Source organism: Phacochoerus africanus, chromosome 15 (assembly GCF_016906955.1).
Source record: "Phacochoerus africanus isolate WHEZ1 chromosome 15, ROS_Pafr_v1, whole genome shotgun sequence".
Lineage (NCBI taxonomy): Eukaryota > Metazoa > Chordata > Mammalia > Artiodactyla > Suidae > Phacochoerus > Phacochoerus africanus.
In genome coordinates, this window is record NC_062558.1 from 43,914,306 (window position 1) to 43,932,773 (window position 18,468).

Below are 18,468 nucleotides of genomic sequence, written 5' to 3' on the forward strand. Positions count from 1 at the left end.
AGAGAGAGGCGAGATTAGAGAGGAAGGTAAAGGGCTAAGGGGATGTTTCCCCAGTTGAACAACGCAGTTCCACCTTGGTTAATTCTGATCAAGGCAAATCACGTGGAAAATGAGTTAGATTGGCTAAGTCCCTGACTGGCCTGGGGGTTTTACTGATTCTGCATCCTTAACCCCAAATGGACATCCCTTGGGTTTGAGGCATATCTAAATACACTTAATAAATCCTAATAGAGAAGAGCTTTTTATGGCATGTGGGCTGTGTTTTTCACTTACAATCTGCATAATATCTCATAGTTCCTCCTGCTTATTAAGCACCTACTACAGGATGGGTACCTGGTTCAGCACTGAACATGCATCCCATCTCTTACCATCACGAGAGACTTAAGCTTAATATCCCTCACTTCATACAGACAAGGACCTAAGCTTAATATCTCTCGCTTCATACAGACAAGGAAACAGGTTCAGAAGTGGCACATCTAGGAAGGAGTTCTGACTCATTCACACTCGGGCATGTCTGACTCCAAAGGACAGACAATCCTGATGATTCCAAATGATACAGGTGCTCAAAGGACAGCTTAGAACAGCCCACAGGTGTGTAATCTTATGCCAGTATAGGCTATTTATTCTTTATGGTCTGAAAAACATGTGTATCACAGTTTATAATGCCAACAGAGTATATAAATATACACAGTGCCTTTAATTGATTTTTTTCTCACCTTTGAGACTCAAACACATAAACCCAGGAAAATCTCCCGACTGGGTTTGACTTGGGGGAGGGGGTCCCATCAGATCCTGTATGTTTGTCCCTCTCCCTTTCAGCCTCCTTCCTGTTCTTGACAGTGCACTGGTTTTCTTTTTTGTCCTGCCAGACAAGCCTCTGGAGAATGCAAATCCATCTTGCAGGCTCACTTTGTATTCTGTAAACTTTCAGTTCGAAAATAAAAGCATTGTCTCACTGTTGAATCTTTGCTGTGCAACGGGCATTTCTCAAGAGCCAGAGCAGGTGATAGAGACAGAGCAAGCATTTCCAGGGAAACCAAAGAGGCATAATTGCTTCTTTCCAGGTAATGTGGACGCATTGCATGGGGGCAGCTGCGTCACAGTTGATCATTCCCTTGTTAGCATCAGACAAGAGGGCTACGATTGCCACAGGCTTCCTGCATGGGGCCGCAAGGCTCACCTTATGAAAACCGGCTTGAAAACCCATGATGAGATGCTGCTTGGATGCTCTGCCTGCCCTTCAAAGATCCAGGGCAGGTTTGTCTCCTGGAATAGATTCTTTGCTGGGACTTTTTTTTTTCTTTTCCTTTTTAATCTCTCCCTCTCTTTCAAGACATCTCATTTCATATTTCGTTTCTACTCCAAGACAAAAGATTTTTTTCTCTTTTTTTTCCTCCAGTGATAAAGACTGTTCCAATACCAGATGTTCCTGAGGGAGAAATTGATGCTGGGTTTGGGTGGGGCAAGACTGAAAATAAAATTGACACTTCCTGTGTGGCATGTTGATGGAGAGAGTAATTACTGAGTATAGTCTTCCTGGTGCCCTCAAAACCAAGCCCCTGATTAATGACGATTTTCATAAATAAAAAAAATGGCATCACAGAAATGATGACAATGGCTACCATTGAATGCAACAGCCATTTTTCAGTCTCAGAGCCTAGCACTTGCTATGTCCTTCATTTAGAAGGTGGTCCTCCCCAAATCTTCACCTGTTTACCTTTTCTCTATTGTTCACTCTGCCTAAACATCTCCTAGTCTGGGAGGCCATCCCTCCCCGGTCACTCAAAAGGAACAAGCCTCCTTTACTCTCAACTCATCCTGCCTTATCTTCCTCATAGAACTGAGAGCTTTTTGAAATTCTTATTAAGGCTTTACTGTCTCTCTCTCACCTGACAAGACAAGCCCCAGAGAGCAGGGACTTTGTTTTGTTCATCTGTATATTTCCAGTGCCTGGAACAGGGTCTGGCACATAGAAGGTGCTCCAGAAATATTTGTCAAAAGAATGAATAGATGGATGAATGAATGGATAGAGGGATGGAGAGTTTACTATATGTGTATTATCCTAAGTGCTTTATAATGATAGTCTCATTTAATCTTAAATGGCAGCCTTTCATTGAAACAGTTTCAGAGAGGTTAAGACAGTTGTTCAAGGTCACACAGCTGTTAGTAGAAGAGAAATAATTCACATTCAGATCTGTCAGGATTCAAAGCCCACCTTTAACCACTCTGCTGTTCTGCTTCCACTAGCATAGGTCATTAATCTTGGAAAGGATTTGGGCACTCATGTTGCCAGACTTCACTATACTACCAGCTCTACAGAACAAGAGAGTTTGCATGGAATTTGGCACTGAGTAGCCACTCAATAAATAGTAGATGCTCAAATAATATTTGTAGATAGATGGATGAATGTGTGGGTGGATGAGTGGATGGATAGGTGGATGTAAGATAGAGGAATGCATGGATGGACAGATAGATGGGTAGATAAGGATACAGAGTGCCAGAGAGGCTGGTGACTCACCCAAGATCACACAGCATGTCAGCAGAAAAGAGATCAGAACTCAGGACTCCTATCCCAATGCTCTCTGGCTCATAACACCAAACATTTGAGAATGAAACTGAGAGTTTTCCTTACAGTTTGCACTGGGCTAAATGCTCTAGTTTATCAGATCAAGGAGTGCCCTCTGTAACCCTATAAAATAAGTGTTGTTGTATCCCCTCCTGTCACAGTGATATTATTATCCACTTGTGTCAATTACTCCACATGGTGTTATTTTTATCCCTACTCCTCAGAAGAGGAAAATAAAGCTCAGAGAGGTTAAAGAATGTGGGCTTCTTGCCCAGCAGGAAGAGGTGAGGCTAAATGTAACCTTTGTCTCCACTGGACTCATTCTAGCTGTATAAGAGCAGCTTTATCAAGTGACAGCATATAAAGTAGACAGAGTTGTGAGCACACATCATTTGCTTTGCAGAGAATCTAGGATTCTTTCCCCCGGTAGCAGTGGTAGCAGAAAGTCCACTCTGACACCAGAATCGAGGCCAGAAGTGCCCAGGGGTAATAGCACAAGCCTGGACAAGAGGTAGACCAAGAACATGCTACTGAGCAATCACTTTACCTCCCTGAACCTCAGTTTCCTCATTTGTGATATGGGTATCAAAATTGTACTGGGGGAAGATTTTTGTCTACAAGCTGCTTGCTCTGGTCCCTTGCAGACTTCTATTCCTATCACGGTATTTTTTCTTGGGAAAAAAAAAAAAAAAAAGGCCCAGAGAATATTGCTCCTAGAGAATCCCCTTATATTTCCACCATCACGATTTCAGATTCCTGGGTCTGTGACTCATTCTCTCAGGACTTTTCTCTGTGCTCCCTGGGAAATAGCACACTGAGATGCAATGGGTTCTCACTCTGGGCTCAGACCTGGCATCGAATTCCCATCAAGTGACTCAGCTGGGTTGTAAGGGTCCCTAGGGCTTAGGGACCTAGTTGTCAGATGGAGACAATAACACCTCACTGTCAGGATCGTTACCTCATTATAGCACCTGACAAACGGTAGATGTTTACATTCATTTCCTTGCTTCCAGGTGTGGAGCTGGCCTATCTCTTTGTTTTTCTCTCCCTCACTTTCTCCCTTTCCCTCCATCTTGCTTGCTTATTTACGTTTCCATTCAACAAGTATCACTGCGCGCCTGCTGTATGCTAGCACTGTGGAGGCCCTGTGTGGGTGGTGATGAGCAAAGCAGGCAAGGCCACCCCTTACAGAGCTCCCAGCCCCAGCCAGCAAAGCATGGATGCTTCATCTTCCCCAAAGGAGAATTCAGCTCTTGGACACTGTGTACCTCAGCCTCCCTCTTTATCAAAACGAATTGGCTTTACTGCCAGCAATGGAAACTTCCTACAGCCAAACACTGGGTTTTACTGGGGGCTCTCAGTCACTCAGCCTGATGCAGATCTGGACCTGCAGTAAATACTCTGCGCAAGAGCATTGAATGAATGAGAGGCAGGGAAGCTTTGGGTGTGGCTAGTAGACCAGAGTGCTCCCTCTCTCTTCCTGTCCTCCCCCAACCAGAAGGCACCTCCCCCATCCATTCCTTATAGGGACTCCCAGCTCCTCCACTCTGCTAAAGACGTATTCCTCCTCACTGCTGCCTACAACCTTCCCTCCATCTGCTCCCTCTGCTCAGGCTGCAACGTGTAGACAGTGTGGCAAGGTGGAGTGGGGAGAGGGAGAGCTTCTAAATTGGGGTGAGAGGCCTGGGAAGCTGGCTGGGTCTGCAAAGGTCATCCACACAGTCTGCAGGAGTGGGTGCAAGCTTGGTCAATGCCTGTCCCCAAGTGTCTGCCTGTCTCCCCCATCTATTGTCCCTCACCACCTCTATTTGTGGAGAAAAGACAAGTTGCCCAGAGAATCAGGGCCAGGCAAGAGCAGAGAATAGGCCTTGAACTCTGGCTCAACTGGGGGAAAGGAATACAGCGGGGCTAAAGGGCTGAGCTGACAGGAAGCCTTGGCTAGCTCTGGTGCCCCGTTAACAATGGGAACGTGAGAAAAGGCGCTCAGATTTAGACCGTGGATACATTTTAATTTAGAGTCCCAGGTTGGGCTTCAGAGTGTAGGAAGCCCCGGGTATTGGACGTACAATTTTTTGGCCATTTGTATTGTTCTAGGGAGATCGACAGCTTTCATCAGATGCCTGAAGTTTGAGACTTTCTGGGTTATGAGGACTCGCTTTGGAACCACGGAGGGCTGTCCGGAGAGAGGGCTGAAATACAGCGGAGAAGGGATGAAACTGGGATCTCCGCGGAAGGCTGAGCAATGGAAAGCCCCAGGCTGCTTGCAGGCTGAGGGCTGTGCTCCTTTCGAGGCCTCCATCTCACGGTCTGGAAAATGGTCAGGACGCTCTCCAGCCTCGCCAGCGCTGGGCTGCCATGAGCATCCGCCAAGAGGAAACGCTTCAGCCCACAGGACGCAAGGGGAATTGGCGTTAAACTTTGCAGGGCCGACGGGCCGGCAGCCAGAGGAGGAGGCTGGCACCTGGGGCGCGGCCGGCCCCTCTCGCTAGCTGTCCGCCCGCCCCCTCCCTTCCTCCCCGCACTTGCTCGGCAAAGACTCGGCCCCAGCCCCCTCCCTCCTCCCGCTCGTTCCACGCTCGTTCGCTCGCTCGCCAGCTCCTCCTCACTCGCCGCCCGCGCCCGGCGCAGCACGGCCAGAGCGTTCGCCGGGCTGAGCGCACGTCCGCCCAGGGAGCTCCAGCGGCTGCCCCGGCCCACGGCCCCCTCCCTGGCTCCCACCTTCCCTTCCTCGCTTGCTGCCTCCCTCCATCCCCGGCTCCCGTGCCGTCCGCCCGCCCCGCAGCCCGCGGCTCCGCGCCCCCCGCAGCCGCGATGCCCGCGGCCCGGCCGCCCGCCGCGGGACTCGGCGGGATCGCGCTGTTCCTCGCTCTGCTCCTGGGAAGCCCCGCGGCAGCTCCAGCAGGAGGTAAGCGCCCGGAGGGGCGGGGCGGAAGAGGGGGCAAAGTTGCCACGAGTGCGGGGCGGCTGGGGGTCCTGGCTGAGCCGGAGGACTAAGTCAAGGTCTGCCGGGGGCGGCTGCCCAAATTCAGGACTAGGAACCTTGTCCCCTTGGCCCGGGCTGATGGGAGTGTGGAGGCGGGGATGTGTCTGAAGGACTCGGGCTCTTTCTCGCCTCGGCTGCGGGTTTCCTTTCTGCCTTCCCGGTTCTGGGGCTGACTCCCCTTTGCAGCCCCAGAGACTCTCCTTGGAGTGGGGTTGCCTCCAAATCCCAGATTCCCGGAGCTCTCTGCAACCGCACCCGGGGCTGGGTGCCAGATAATTCTCAACCTTTCGGGGAGAGGACGAGAAGGGGGGCAGCTGACCCGCCCTGCAACTATGGACTAGACTCAAACAGTGCGTCTGGGGGTCGTCACAGCGCCGCGCCCTCCCAGTCCCTAGCCTTTTTTTTTTTGCCTCAGGTTGCTCGGAGGGACCTGGTCCCCGGACAATCCCAGCCAAGTGTTTGGAAGCTAAACTTGGGTGTGGCTTTCGCCTGGAGGCCGTTGGAGGGGGCTCAGGGTTCTCAGAACTTAGCGGGGGAGGGAGAGGCGATGTTAGGTCACAGGCGGCAACCTGAGCGGACACCCCGCTTTTTTCTTCCTTTGACTGCCTGGCGTCTCCTAACACTGTTATGAATTTTGCGGGGGGGGGGATGGGGAGATGAGGGTGTGGGGGTGCTAGTTTAACCCCACACGTGCTCGCGGCTTGGTAAAGGGGGGAGGGGCCCAAGTTGAGCTGAGGATGGAGACTCCTTCTTCCCAGACCTGGAGACGCACCCTTTCTCCTCACCCCGCTGAGGTCCCCCAGGAAAAGTTGTCGCGTGTGGGTAGGTGGGTGGGGGGTTGAGATAGAGAGAGGTGTTAACTCATCCAAAGCTAACCCCAAGAGGTTCGAGGGTTTGATCAGGCCCCTAGGAGACCCAAGAGTGGAGGGAAGCGTGGGTGGACCACCTGACCTCTCCTTTCGAAAAGGTACAGCTTGAGTTCCCAGTAAGTCGCTTCTCACATGGGATAAAGCAGGCAGTTGCAGGGTTTGCCCAGGCTGAAAATAAGCTGGAGGGCTCACACTCTATCCATCTGGAGCCCTGTCTCTGATTTGGACCATCTTGACCTCAAAGTAGGCGCAAGCAGTGCCCCTTCTCCCTGGAGAGTTCTGGACCCTCATCCATACCTGCTTTCAGCACCAAAGGCCTCGGACAGCGCTCGTGGGCCCTGGTTCTGGGTGCCCATCCCTTCAACTCTTCCCCACCACCTGGAGTGCCCTCTTCAGGCATTTGATTCCCCCACCCCCTTCCCTTTAAATGTGGAGCCTGGAGTGAAGAGAGAAGGAAATAATTCATCACCTTTTGTTTAACAAACCGTATCATTAAAGACCCCCCACCCTTTTATGAGGCAGTAATATTCACAATTTACACCAGGTCTGGATAATTTCTCTGGGAAAGATTGGGGGTAAAGAACTGACTTAAATAAATTGTTTCCACCACAGCATGCCCTTTCTTAATTAGCTGTCTATTCCAACAATGGCTTGGTGGCCTTGAACAGAGTCCAGATCTCCCTCCCTCAGCCCCCTTTTGAATGTGTTGTGACTAAAACATACAAAAAGAAGCTGAATCTACCCAGTGGTTTGCTGGCTTTTCTAAAGTGATTCTACCTCTGAGATTTGCACTCTCCAGTATACCACCCTCTAGGAAAAATGTCTTAATGGCAAATATTGAATTGTCATCCAAGACAAGGATTTCATATCCTGCTTCCTTCCCTGGCTTCAAACACAAAACGTGTGTGCGTGTTTTAATTTTTAACACATGCTATTTTTCCAACTGCTGAACTCTTTAGCTAGCCAGCATATATTTTTAATTAACTTCAGGTCACCACGAAATTAAAGTCAACCGATGTACTACTTGAGAAGCCTCATTGATAACGGTGTGGTTCTGACTCTGAGACTCAAGAGTCATAAGAAGGGAGTGAAGGGAGCCAATGAGCTTTTGGAAATCATTCCGCAATACATTCTGTTTTTAATGTGGAGCCCAACTTCCCACTAATGTCAGTTGGAGAACCCTTCATCTAATTCATTGTTGCAAGCCGGTCCATTTGCGGTACAGTGAGGAGATTTGTAAATACAGTACTTGAAAGAAACTTGTTGCTAAATTCTTATGCGGGTCACGTGATTCTCTGGACCATTTTGCTGTAAGGCATGAATACAAATAAAGTATAACTTGTTTTTGAAGAGGCTTCTTATTGTCTAAGATGTGCACGTAGGGAATAATTGTAGCTACGTGCTAAGACTGCAGAGCCCGTGTGTAATTTCTTTTTCTTTGAATTAATAAACTCAATGTTGCTTAATAAGACTCAAATTTGCCGCTTCTTCCAGTCTCTAATGTATTGTTGTTAGACTCACTTAGAGACTGTTTTCATTATGGACTGGCTTTTTTTTGTCTGTGGCGTTTTAGTCGCCCCTGCAAGGGCCACCTTATTGAAGTCCGATGGATTCTTGACTTCACATGGCTCAGGTGGACATTCTGAAAATAATGTTCTATTCTTTTCCTCCCTCTTACAAGGCAGAAGGGTATTTCCCGATCAGAATGACTTGTTTTCTAGTCACGCTTATGCGTTCATTCCTGATATTCAAAAAGCTATTCCAAAGGGCTCAATGTACTGGTCCTCCCTCTTACATGGTCCTCAATTTCTGCAACATGCCATTGGCGCAGATATCCACTAGGGGCGCTCAAGCTACAGTTGGTGATTGTGGGCAGAAGAGCTGAGTCCTGACCTTTGGAACCACCAAGTGTGTGCAATGCCAAAGGTCAGCAGAACAGAGCTCTCCTATTTCTAAGTGAGAAGTTATTTGATGATGTTTGACATATGCCGTGAAAAAGAGGGAGGGAAAGGTGAAAAGAGGGAGCAAGAATACGCCAAGAAAGTCACTAAAATAGATTCCAACTGCCCGTTTTATACCAATTTGAGGTTTCCTACATAGACCCAAATTGCAAAACACCAAAGAGGCCATGGCAAGGCTTTTCTGAGGAGTCTGACTAGCCAGGCACTGGAACTATATTTATAGGGTTCCAGAAAAGAAGTATGTGACTTTGGAATCCGACCTGGGTCAGGTCCAGCGCCATTGTTTATGAATGTGTGACCTTCGGCAGGACGATCTTTTCTGAGCCTCCGTTTCACCACCTCTGGAATGGGGGTGGGGTGTGGATTAATGGTCTCAGCCTGGAAGGATGGTTGCAGTGATTGCAAAACATTCGTAAAGCATCTGGCACATAATAGATACTCAGGTTTACTCCCTTTTCTTCCCTACTTTCCAAGAGCAAATTGCTCCTACTAGGCAGTGCCTGGAAGGTAGATCCTTGAAGTTGGTGTGAAGGAAATGTTGGCATAAATATATCCAGATAATTTGGGCCAAAGCAGAAGGATTGGAGGTAGGGTGACGAATAGGCCTCAGGTGAAACATTTTCATCGTCTGGCGCAGACTCTCTTTCTTTTCAAACTCTCATACTGTATCTCTTGGAACCTCAATATTACCACCTGGAGGCAGAGTTCATTGTACTGGAGACAGAGGATGGCGGGCTAGTGGTTAGAAGGAAGACCTAAGAAGAGAGTCTCCTGAAAGACAGTTATCTTTCATTCATTCATTTAGCATTTACCGAGCACTTTCTAAGCATGCAATGGGCCCCCGTGTTGGGTGCTGGAGACCCAGAATAATATGATGAGGCCCCTATCCCAGTAATGGCAGACTTGTGAGAAAGATCTGCAGATAAATCACCCACATCCACACCGTGTGATCTGTGCTTTGGGAGGGAAAGATCAGGGTGTAAGGATCTCATAGGTGGGTGTGTTTAATTCTGGCCAGAGATAGTCAATGAAGGCTTCCTTAAATTGGTAGCACCTGAGCTGGTCCTCAAGGAATGTGACAGGTACCAGCAGCCACAGGGGAGAGTTCCAAGATGGGGCAGTCAAGGTCCTGAAGAAGGCCTCACTTTTGGAGGACATCACACACCTGTGGAATTGGGAAAACAGGAGCGAGTGGGCGGGGAAGGCGGGCACGCATGTACACACGCAAGCTCACATGTGAGAAAGATAGAAAAATCCTGGGACCCACCCTTCTTCTTTGCGGTCCCCTGGACTTAGCGGGGCCAAGGAGATGAGAGCTGGAACAAAGGCTTGTCAGCCGCGGTGTTCACTGTTGTCCACTAGAGGTTGTGGTGACACCGGTGGAATCCTCTGCAAAGACAGCCAGGCCCAGATGCGGAGCACAGGCGACAGGCAGCTCAGAGCCCTGGGTAAATACTGCTTTACAGGATTTGCCTATTTGTATAATCCTTGGGTTACTGTGGTTCCTCGGAAGAAACCCTTTGGTGGTGGTGAAGGTGGAGTTGGGGGAAGGGAACAGGGCTGCTTTTAGGGGAGGGTAAAAAGAAGATGAATGGGGATGAGGTCAGTGGGCCCATGAGATATAATTTACTATATCATGGCTGGCACTGTGTCTTCATGATGAAAATAGCATTTGTTGAGTGTTGATTTCATTCCAAGCTTCGTGGTAAGTGGTTTATATAGATTTGTTCAGCGCACTCTCACAGCAGCCCCAGGAGATATTTGTAGTTATTGTCTTTCTTTTATCATCTGTGAAGTAGAGGTACAGAGAGGTTAAGCAGTACATCAAAAGTCACAAAGCCAAGAAGTGGTTGCAGGCAGGCATCAAACCCAAGCCTGGGCCAGAATCCTTTAACACCACGCCCCACTACTGCCTCTTACTTCTACCTTTCCCCAACCTCAGGTGTAGATTCTATGGACACAAGAGCGGGGCCAGTAAATATTTGTCAGGTGTGCCGACGAGCATTCCTGGCATCTCATAAGCACCCAAGTAAAACTGGTTAAATTGAAGTGAATCATAAAGTAAAATAGGCTCCAATTAATGAGTAGGCAATTGATTCATAATCACTATCTCTAATGAGTACTTAATATAGGTCCAGCCTTCACATGGGTTATTTTATTTAGTCTTCACAATTTCTCTCCATTTTATGGATGAGGAAATCAAGGCTTAGTGAGGCTGCTATCAATTCAGGAGGCTCACAGTTGTCAGCTAGGAAGTTGCAGAGGTAGGCCTGGAATCCAGGTAGTCTGGCTGTTGAATTTGTGAACTTGACCACTGGGCATAGTGCCTTCCAAGCTGGGTCCTGCTGTATTTCCAAATGAAATGTGTGCAGACGGTGCCTTCATTATTAGCATGTAACCAGGCCAGGCAGGTCCAAACTCTAGCTCACCCAATTCCAAAGACTGACAAGACTGAAACCAAAATCAACTAGGATTTTCTCAAGCTCTTAATAGCTCTCAAAAAAAAAAAAGAAAAAGAAAAAAGCATAGGAGTTATTCTTTCCAGGCAGGGAAAGGAGACCTCATGGAAGAGGGTGAGCAATTATAGCGAGTTCACTGGTTGGTTTTGAGAGTGTGGCTGTTTGTTTGTAATTGCTCATGTTCCCAGACCACTTGACCATTCATGGAGAATTCACAGTATAGAAGATTGACTTCTGTAAGCCCCCAAGTTCAGCATCTAAGCTCCACCATCTCCTAGCCATGAGCCTCAGTTTTTCCATCTGTAAAATGGATCACAATAACCACTACCCCATACACAAAGCTGTCCTCACAGGGCTGGGATGAGACACAAGATGCTCTATGTCTGCCAGAATATCAAGCTTCAGGGAGGTTAGTGCTGGCTCAGAAGGCTGAAGACCCCAAACATTCCCATGTGTTTCTGTGTGGTCTTGTTGTCAGAATGACAAAATGTTACACTGCTCTTTGCTATTAAGTGAGGGCTACTCTGCACCAGAGGGCTGTCCCCAGAGTACTCTCTATTCACTCATTTGATTTTCGCTCAACCCTATCAGATGATGTCACTCACTAGATGTTAGGAGACTGAGGCTTGGAAAAGCATAGGTGCCATGGCCATGAATGATGGAGTCAGGATTCAAACCTAAGACTGTTGGATTCCAAAGCTCAGGTTTGTTCTGGATACTAGGGTACAAGAATATAGTTATCACATAGGAAAGGCCGGGTGAAGAGCAGATGCAAACCCAGAATTCAAGGCAGTGTGATTGACTTCTGGAAGGGGAGGTGTTTCCTCACCCAGTGGCAAATGCCAAGTTCTCAAGGCAGATCACAAGGGGGAGAAACAGTTCCCAACCTTCCAAACCCATGCTGATGGCATCTGGGTGAGGCATCCTTCCTGCCTTATTTATGCTGATCCTTCAACCTGGACTGTCATCCTAGGAGGTTGTAAAGCTGAAGGAGTTCAGAGAGGACCAAATTAAATTCTCAGCTGGCTGGTTTAGCAGCATGATCTTGAGCTCTTTGCTTTAGCGTTCTGAGCCTATTCTGGCCTGATATATAAAGTGGGAGGATTATGTCTCCCTTGTAAGATTGTTAAGAATAGTCAGTGTGTATAGATAGTGTAGCCCATAGCAAACACTTAATAAAAAGTTGCTATTATTGCTAGTGTTATTCACCTCATGAACTTCTATTCATCCTTCAAAACCCAGTCCCTAGTTGGATTTTTCTATAAGACTTGCTCCTTCCTCTTTTATCTTTATTCCAGTTATGACTGATCTTCTGCTTCTCCCCTCAACATGTTCTATTCCCCTATTATGGGTAACTTGTGCACTCTAATGCCTCCCTCCAACTAGACAATGAACTTTTCAAAAACCTACGCTGAATCTTACTCATCCATATCCCTCTCACCCTGACTCTAACCCAGCGTAAGTGCACTTACTCTGTTAAATTACCTTTCATCATAATCTCAGTGATGAGGTGGTAGAGTCCTGGGGTCGGAATTTAATTCCCAACTTTCTCTCCTACATCTGTGTGGTCTTAGGCAGCCTCTATGAGTGTTGGTTCCTTATCTGAAAAAAATGGGACCAATCATAGCATCCACCTCATAGGATTGCCAAGAGGAAAATCAATGAGATGATAGATGTGAAATCACTGAAGAATTGTACAAAAAGGAAAAGGAGAAAGAGAAATTAGAAAGTGAGAAAGGAGAGAAGTTTTGTAAAGAGAAAAAACTACCTTTGTGCAGACCCAGAGCCACAAGATGGACCATTCAGTGAGTGCTTGCTCAAGGCATCTTTCTTTCCAAAGGGAATATCCATTGCAGTTATTTACCCTGTGGCTTAGCTCATTTCAAATTAGGAACTTTCTGGACACAACACTGGTTGTTGTAGAATCTGCCTTTTCTTGGGTCTCTGGCAGCTGCAAAAAGAGCAAAATGCCCAACTGAAAACTGGGCAAGACTAGCAACGTGAATTTAAAAACCAAGGCTTTAGAGTCAGAACAACCTGAGTTTAAATCTGTTGCTTTTTGTTAGATGCGTGACCTTGGACAAGCTGCTTTGTCACTCTGAGCTGGCACTGGGCCCTGCTTGGTGGTGATGGTCCATTCTTTGCCCACTTCCCAGGGATCATAGTATTTCGGGGGAGGGGTGGGGTTGGGGGGGCTTGGTGTTAAGATGCTCTGCAAGAAAGTTACCAAGGTCCCCTTCCTAGGTCTGTAATATTCATCAGATTGTAGAAGTTCTCCGATCTGCCTCAGTCCTCTCCCTGATGTTTTCATTTTATTGAGGAAAGAGATTCAAAGATAAGAAGGGACTGACTTTCCCAAGGTCCCACTGCAAGGGAGGGGCAGAACCTGGGCCTGAACCCTGACTGCTATCTTCTCCCATTCTAAAATGACTTCTCCCCTCTTTTAAGAGCAATAGAATCCCAGCCCTCCTCAAGTGCATGTTCTTGGACCCAAAGAGAGGTGACAATGAAAGCCTTAAGGGCATGGGTCTCTATTAAACCAATGGCATACATGACCCCAATTGGATATTTATATTAGGTGGCTGGATAAAAGGAGCTTCGGCAGAAGCTGAAATCAAGCCATAGCTCCCTCCTCTGCTGACTTGGCACCTGAATCTCCGAGGCACCAGTGGACCAGCTTGCACCTGGGACTGGTGCCATCCAAGCAGATGGCTCGAGTCAGGCAAGCAAGAGTAAACCATGGAGGTTCAGGGAGGTGCAGGTCCCAGGCCAGGTGTCACCTCCCAGGCTTCCTTGCTCTCATCGTGGGTTGTAGAGAGTGGATAATCGAGAAACCCAGCAGGGGTTGGGGGGTAGAGAGCCAGGGAAGGGTCGTGTGAGACATAGATGATGTGGTCAGGGCAAGTAGGTTACCAGGGCTGAGCCAGGGGCTGGAGGCAAGAGCGAGGTGGTTGGATACAGTCTGATACATGGGGTCTGGAGGGGACAAGTTATAGAGAAAAGAAGGATGGGTGTGAGCCACTGTGTGACTATTTCCTTGTCTGGCCTCATCGGTTCCCAGCATGTACCAAAGCTTAGCATCATAAATTCATGAGTTCAGGATGCCTAAATGAAGCATTGGCCCAGGATCAGGAGCCCCACTAGGCAAGGCAGTGTGGCATAATAAAGAATATAGACTCAAATCAGAGAGGTATCAGTGCCAACCTGTGTGATCTTAGACAAGTCATATCACCCTGAGATGATTGGGGGGCAGGGGGATGATGATGATGACAATGACAATGTGGTTGCTGTTGCTGTTACTCTGAGCTGATTCTTCAGTTCCCAGATCCGTGCTGGCTTCCCAGAGAGGAGCCATGATTTCTTTGGGATATGCAGCACAAGGACCTGCTCAGGATAGCTCAAGAATAAGAAGGCTTGCTTAAAAGATCCCTCCAATATTGGGCCAAAGGTGTTCGAGGGACTGGCTACTCCCTCCATTTCTCTTTCATGACATCTGCTTCTCTCTCTGCATTTCTTGCCTCTGGCTCCCTCTCCACTGCCTGCCCCCTTCTGCTCACTCATCCTATGTCTCCCTTGCCCCCTCCACTTACACGTGGTCTATTGTGGCTTTTCCAGCTCAAACTCTGCAGGTGTACTGCCTCCTGTGGTAGCTACTAGTCATATATGCCTATTGAATTTTAGACTTGAATTAATTAACATTGAATCAAATTAGAATTTGAGTGCCTCAGTCCCACTAGCCACATTCCAAGTACTCAGTTGCCATGTGTGGCTAGTGGCTGCCATATTGGATGGCATGGAGAGAGACTGTTTCCGTCACAACAGAAAGATCTCTTAGACAGTACTGCTCTCGATATGGCCATCCAGACATACCTCCTAGCACTCAGCCTCTTCGTGTTTTCTGGTTCATGTTCCTAAGAGGAATATGGCTCGTCCTGCTCAGATGATAGGTTGGCTGTCTGTGTTTGATCAAATCTTCTGTGGCTGGTGTGATAAGCATGCACGGGGCATAAGATGGGGCCATTCAGGTCTATACTTTGGGTTGAGTAATCACTGCTAATGACATTTTACACACTTGCTCTGCTGGCCTTGATAGTTGCTTCTTCAACCCTTCTAATTGCGAGGATGTGGCTCTGGAACTCTTTGGCCAGTACATCCATATTCATCAGGCTGTGGCCTCGCTGATAAACACATCCAGGAGAGCTGGGGAGAATCACAATGTGTTCTAAGTGTGTTGATTCGTCTCCCTCCCTCCTGAGACCCTTGGGGCTAGGGGTCGACTCTTATTATCTCTCTATTCTCAGCTGTTTTGCTGAGTGGATGAGTGAGGGAAGGAAGGAAAGAAGGGAGGAGGCGAGAAAGATGTGCATTCTTCAGCCATTAATGCCTCAGATTTGGGGGTGGGCATAGAAAATACATTTGTAGGAGATACACCATCTTCATTTGGGTAACCTTAGGAAAAAACAGTTTGGGGCAGAAGTTTATGAGACCAGTATAGACCTCATTAACGGGTGTATTTAGGCATCTCAAGGTGATCCATTCTCTTTGAAATTCAGGCTATGGTGGAAAGTGAAGAGAAGCTTCAAGGTAGGGTTCTGAGAGCCCTCCCCATCCTTATGAAAAGTTCTTCTAGAATGACACAGATGCTTTTAAAAGCAGCAGTGGAGGCCAGTGGGAAAACAGGATGAGCTTTTCAAACATGTGGGTCTCTGCATGGTTTTAATTATGTAAGGTTGTGATCTCTCCAAAGCTTTAATAATATGGAAACAGGGAAGAGGTGTTTAAAAGAATGTATTCAGAGTGAACTTTCTGAGAGTGGTAAACTCATCCCTGGGCTAGGACTAAGATCGGCCTGAATGTGGATCCCAACTCTGCTGTTTACGTGCTGTGTGATACTGGAGGGAGTCATGTCATCAACTCAAGCTTCAGTTTCTCTTGCAAAATGAGAATATACTGCTTCCTCTGCCTCCCTCCACAGAATGGACTGTAAGAATGCAATGCATACCCACTTCCCTGCACACATGCAGAAGGGGCTAGTCATACTGCAGTGTATGTGAAAGGACTCCCTGAAGTTATACAGTGCACAGCCTGTGCAACTGTATGTGGCAGCCCTGGATATGGGAAGTTCACCACTAAACTATAAGGCGATTTGCATAGGGAAAGGGCCAGGACTCCTTCCACTTCTCATTCCCTAAAGATTTCTGTTCAGGCCTCTACCTCTGGTGCCCCTTTTTAAAGCAGGTTTACTGAGTTGTAAAGCTAATTTGGGGCCAGCCACCTTGGAAATTAATGCAAAATATGTGGAATCAGGCCTCATTTTACAGGGCTTTGGAAGGGAAATTTGCCTAATTTATGGCATGAATAAAAAAGGATGTGCTGGGGCTAATTTGCATACTTTTACTTGCATTGGGGTTAGAAACAACATTTTGTTGCAGTTGTTTTTAAAGAAAGCCTCGGAGCTCTCTTGTTAATCCAGTGTGTAAGTTTAGGCAAGTTATTTAACCTTTCTAAGCCTCAATTTCCTCAGCTGTGAAATGAGCATGGCAGATGGACCCATATCATAGCATTGTAGTGATGAGCCATGAGTTAATCCTGCAGAACTTGTAGAATAGTGGTTGGTACACATAGTAGGGACTCAATATTATAGAGACATATCTACATAATATATAATAAAATATATCATCATCATTAATTAATTACACATGTGTCTAGACCTATAGTTGATGACACGGAAAAGTCAGAAGGATGGGTACCCTGGGTACCCACATGGAGTGATTTCGAGCTCAGGACCTAAACTCATCCTAACACATACCAGATGTCCAGTTATGGGCTGCATGAACAAATAGATGAGCATCATCATTAATCACTCCCAACAGATGCAAGCTTTGGAAAGCTTTTCTCCCCTTCTGGATGAGGAGGTCCTCCACGGCAGGGACTATATTGTGTTTCTCTATCAGTCCCCACCTCTCAGCAGGACAGAAAACAGAAGCTCCATAAATGCAGAGTTGTTGGTTGAAGGAATACTGAAGTGTAATCATTCTTAATTTGTGTGCAGGAGATGCGTATTGTCAGCATGCGTGCTGACGCATGGTTGTCTTCTTCACAGACTAAGGACTCCTTCAGTCTGTGTCACCAACATCTGGCCCAGAGCATGGCACGTCAGGCATTCAGCAGGTGCTCATTGAGTGTGGGACAGTGGCCAAGAGCTTGAAGTTTGGGGTCACAGAGGCCAGAGTCTGAAACCCAGCTTCATCACTTTCTAGCTTCATAACCTTGGCAGGCTGTCTGTGCTTTGTGGAAAAGGGATGAGCAGAGAAAATAACTGTACCTTTTTCATTTAATTGAAATAAAGAATTTTCCATCAAGAGCTTAGCACAGTGCCCCCAGCACAAATTAGGTACTCAGTCTAGATGCAGCTATGAACGAATGAATGAATGACCTCCCCAGGGGAGTCTCCCTGGAGAAAGAGGGACTCGACACCTCATAACCAGTGGGAACAGAATTCACAGTTGCATGAACCCCACAGATAAAACGTTCTGTGGGAATTCACAGGGGTGTATTGACTTTATAGCAACTACTTTATTTATAAGATATTTTATTATCTTGTGTAATAAAATTGAGGTTCTGAAATAATGCCATTTGTAGCAATGTGGATGCAACTAGAGATTCTCATACCAAGTGAAGTAAGTCAGAAAGAGAAAGGACAGATACCATATGATATCACTTATATGTGGAATCTAAAATATGGCACAAACGAACCTATTTACAGAACAGAAACAGACTCACAGACATGGAGAATAGACTTGTGGTTGTCAAAAGGGGTGGGGTGGGAATGAGATGGGTGGGGAGTTTGGGGTTAGTAGATGCAAACTATTGCATTTAGAATGGATAAGCAATGAGGTCCTTCTGTATAGCATAGGGACTCTATCCCATCTCTTGGGATAGACCATGATGGAAGATAATATTAAAAAAAGGAATGTGTATATATATGTATGTCTAGGTCACTTTGCCTTACAGCAGCAATTGACACAACATTGTAAATCAACTATGCTTTAAAAAACTTAAAAAATAAAATACAATGAAATCGAGGTTCTAAGCAGGATGGAGGGATCCAGGCCAGTGTTTTATGAGCAGAGTTCATCTCAGATAAACAAAACCCCAGCTGAGGAACCACTTGGGCATAGCCTGATCCTATGTGAACCCTTTTGCTGCCAGGGCTTCCAGCTGGCAAGGTCTGCTTCTTATCTGTCTGTCTCTCCCTTCCCTGTTTCCAAAGAAAGTAGGCCTCTGGAAAGACTGAGAAGGAAATAAACTCCTATAATGGCCTGAAATCCCTCCTGTGCCGTCATTCATTGGATTTTGCTTAATTATTAGCAGAACTTCCAAGGTGACCCTTACAGCCACTTGGTTATAGATAAGGAAGCTGAGGCTTAGATGGCTAAACAGTGGTGGGTTTGGATTCATGTATTCATTCATTCATTCAAGACCTGCTTTCTCTTCCTTCAACACCTTCTACTCTGTACCAGGTACTTGGTGTGTATTGGAGATACAGAGATGAGTAAAACCTATCCTTGCCCTCCAGGAACTTAACAGCTAACCCTTCTAAGGTATGACTCTAAAATGCATTGCACCC

At 46.9% G+C, this 18,468-nt stretch overlaps 1 protein-coding gene across 1 annotated transcript in view; it reads left to right on the forward strand.

Annotated features, from left to right (window-relative positions):
- The first annotated feature begins 5,215 nt into the window (after positions 1-5,215).
- Positions 5,216-18,468, forward strand: part of SEZ6L (seizure related 6 homolog like) — a 194,617-nt gene continuing 181,364 nt past the window's right edge. The window contains exon 1 of the mRNA XM_047762107.1: positions 5,216-5,471. Within this exon, the coding sequence (XP_047618063.1) occupies positions 5,378-5,471 (94 nt within the window). The 5' untranslated portion in view covers positions 5,216-5,377. The remainder of the gene's footprint in view (positions 5,472-18,468) is intronic.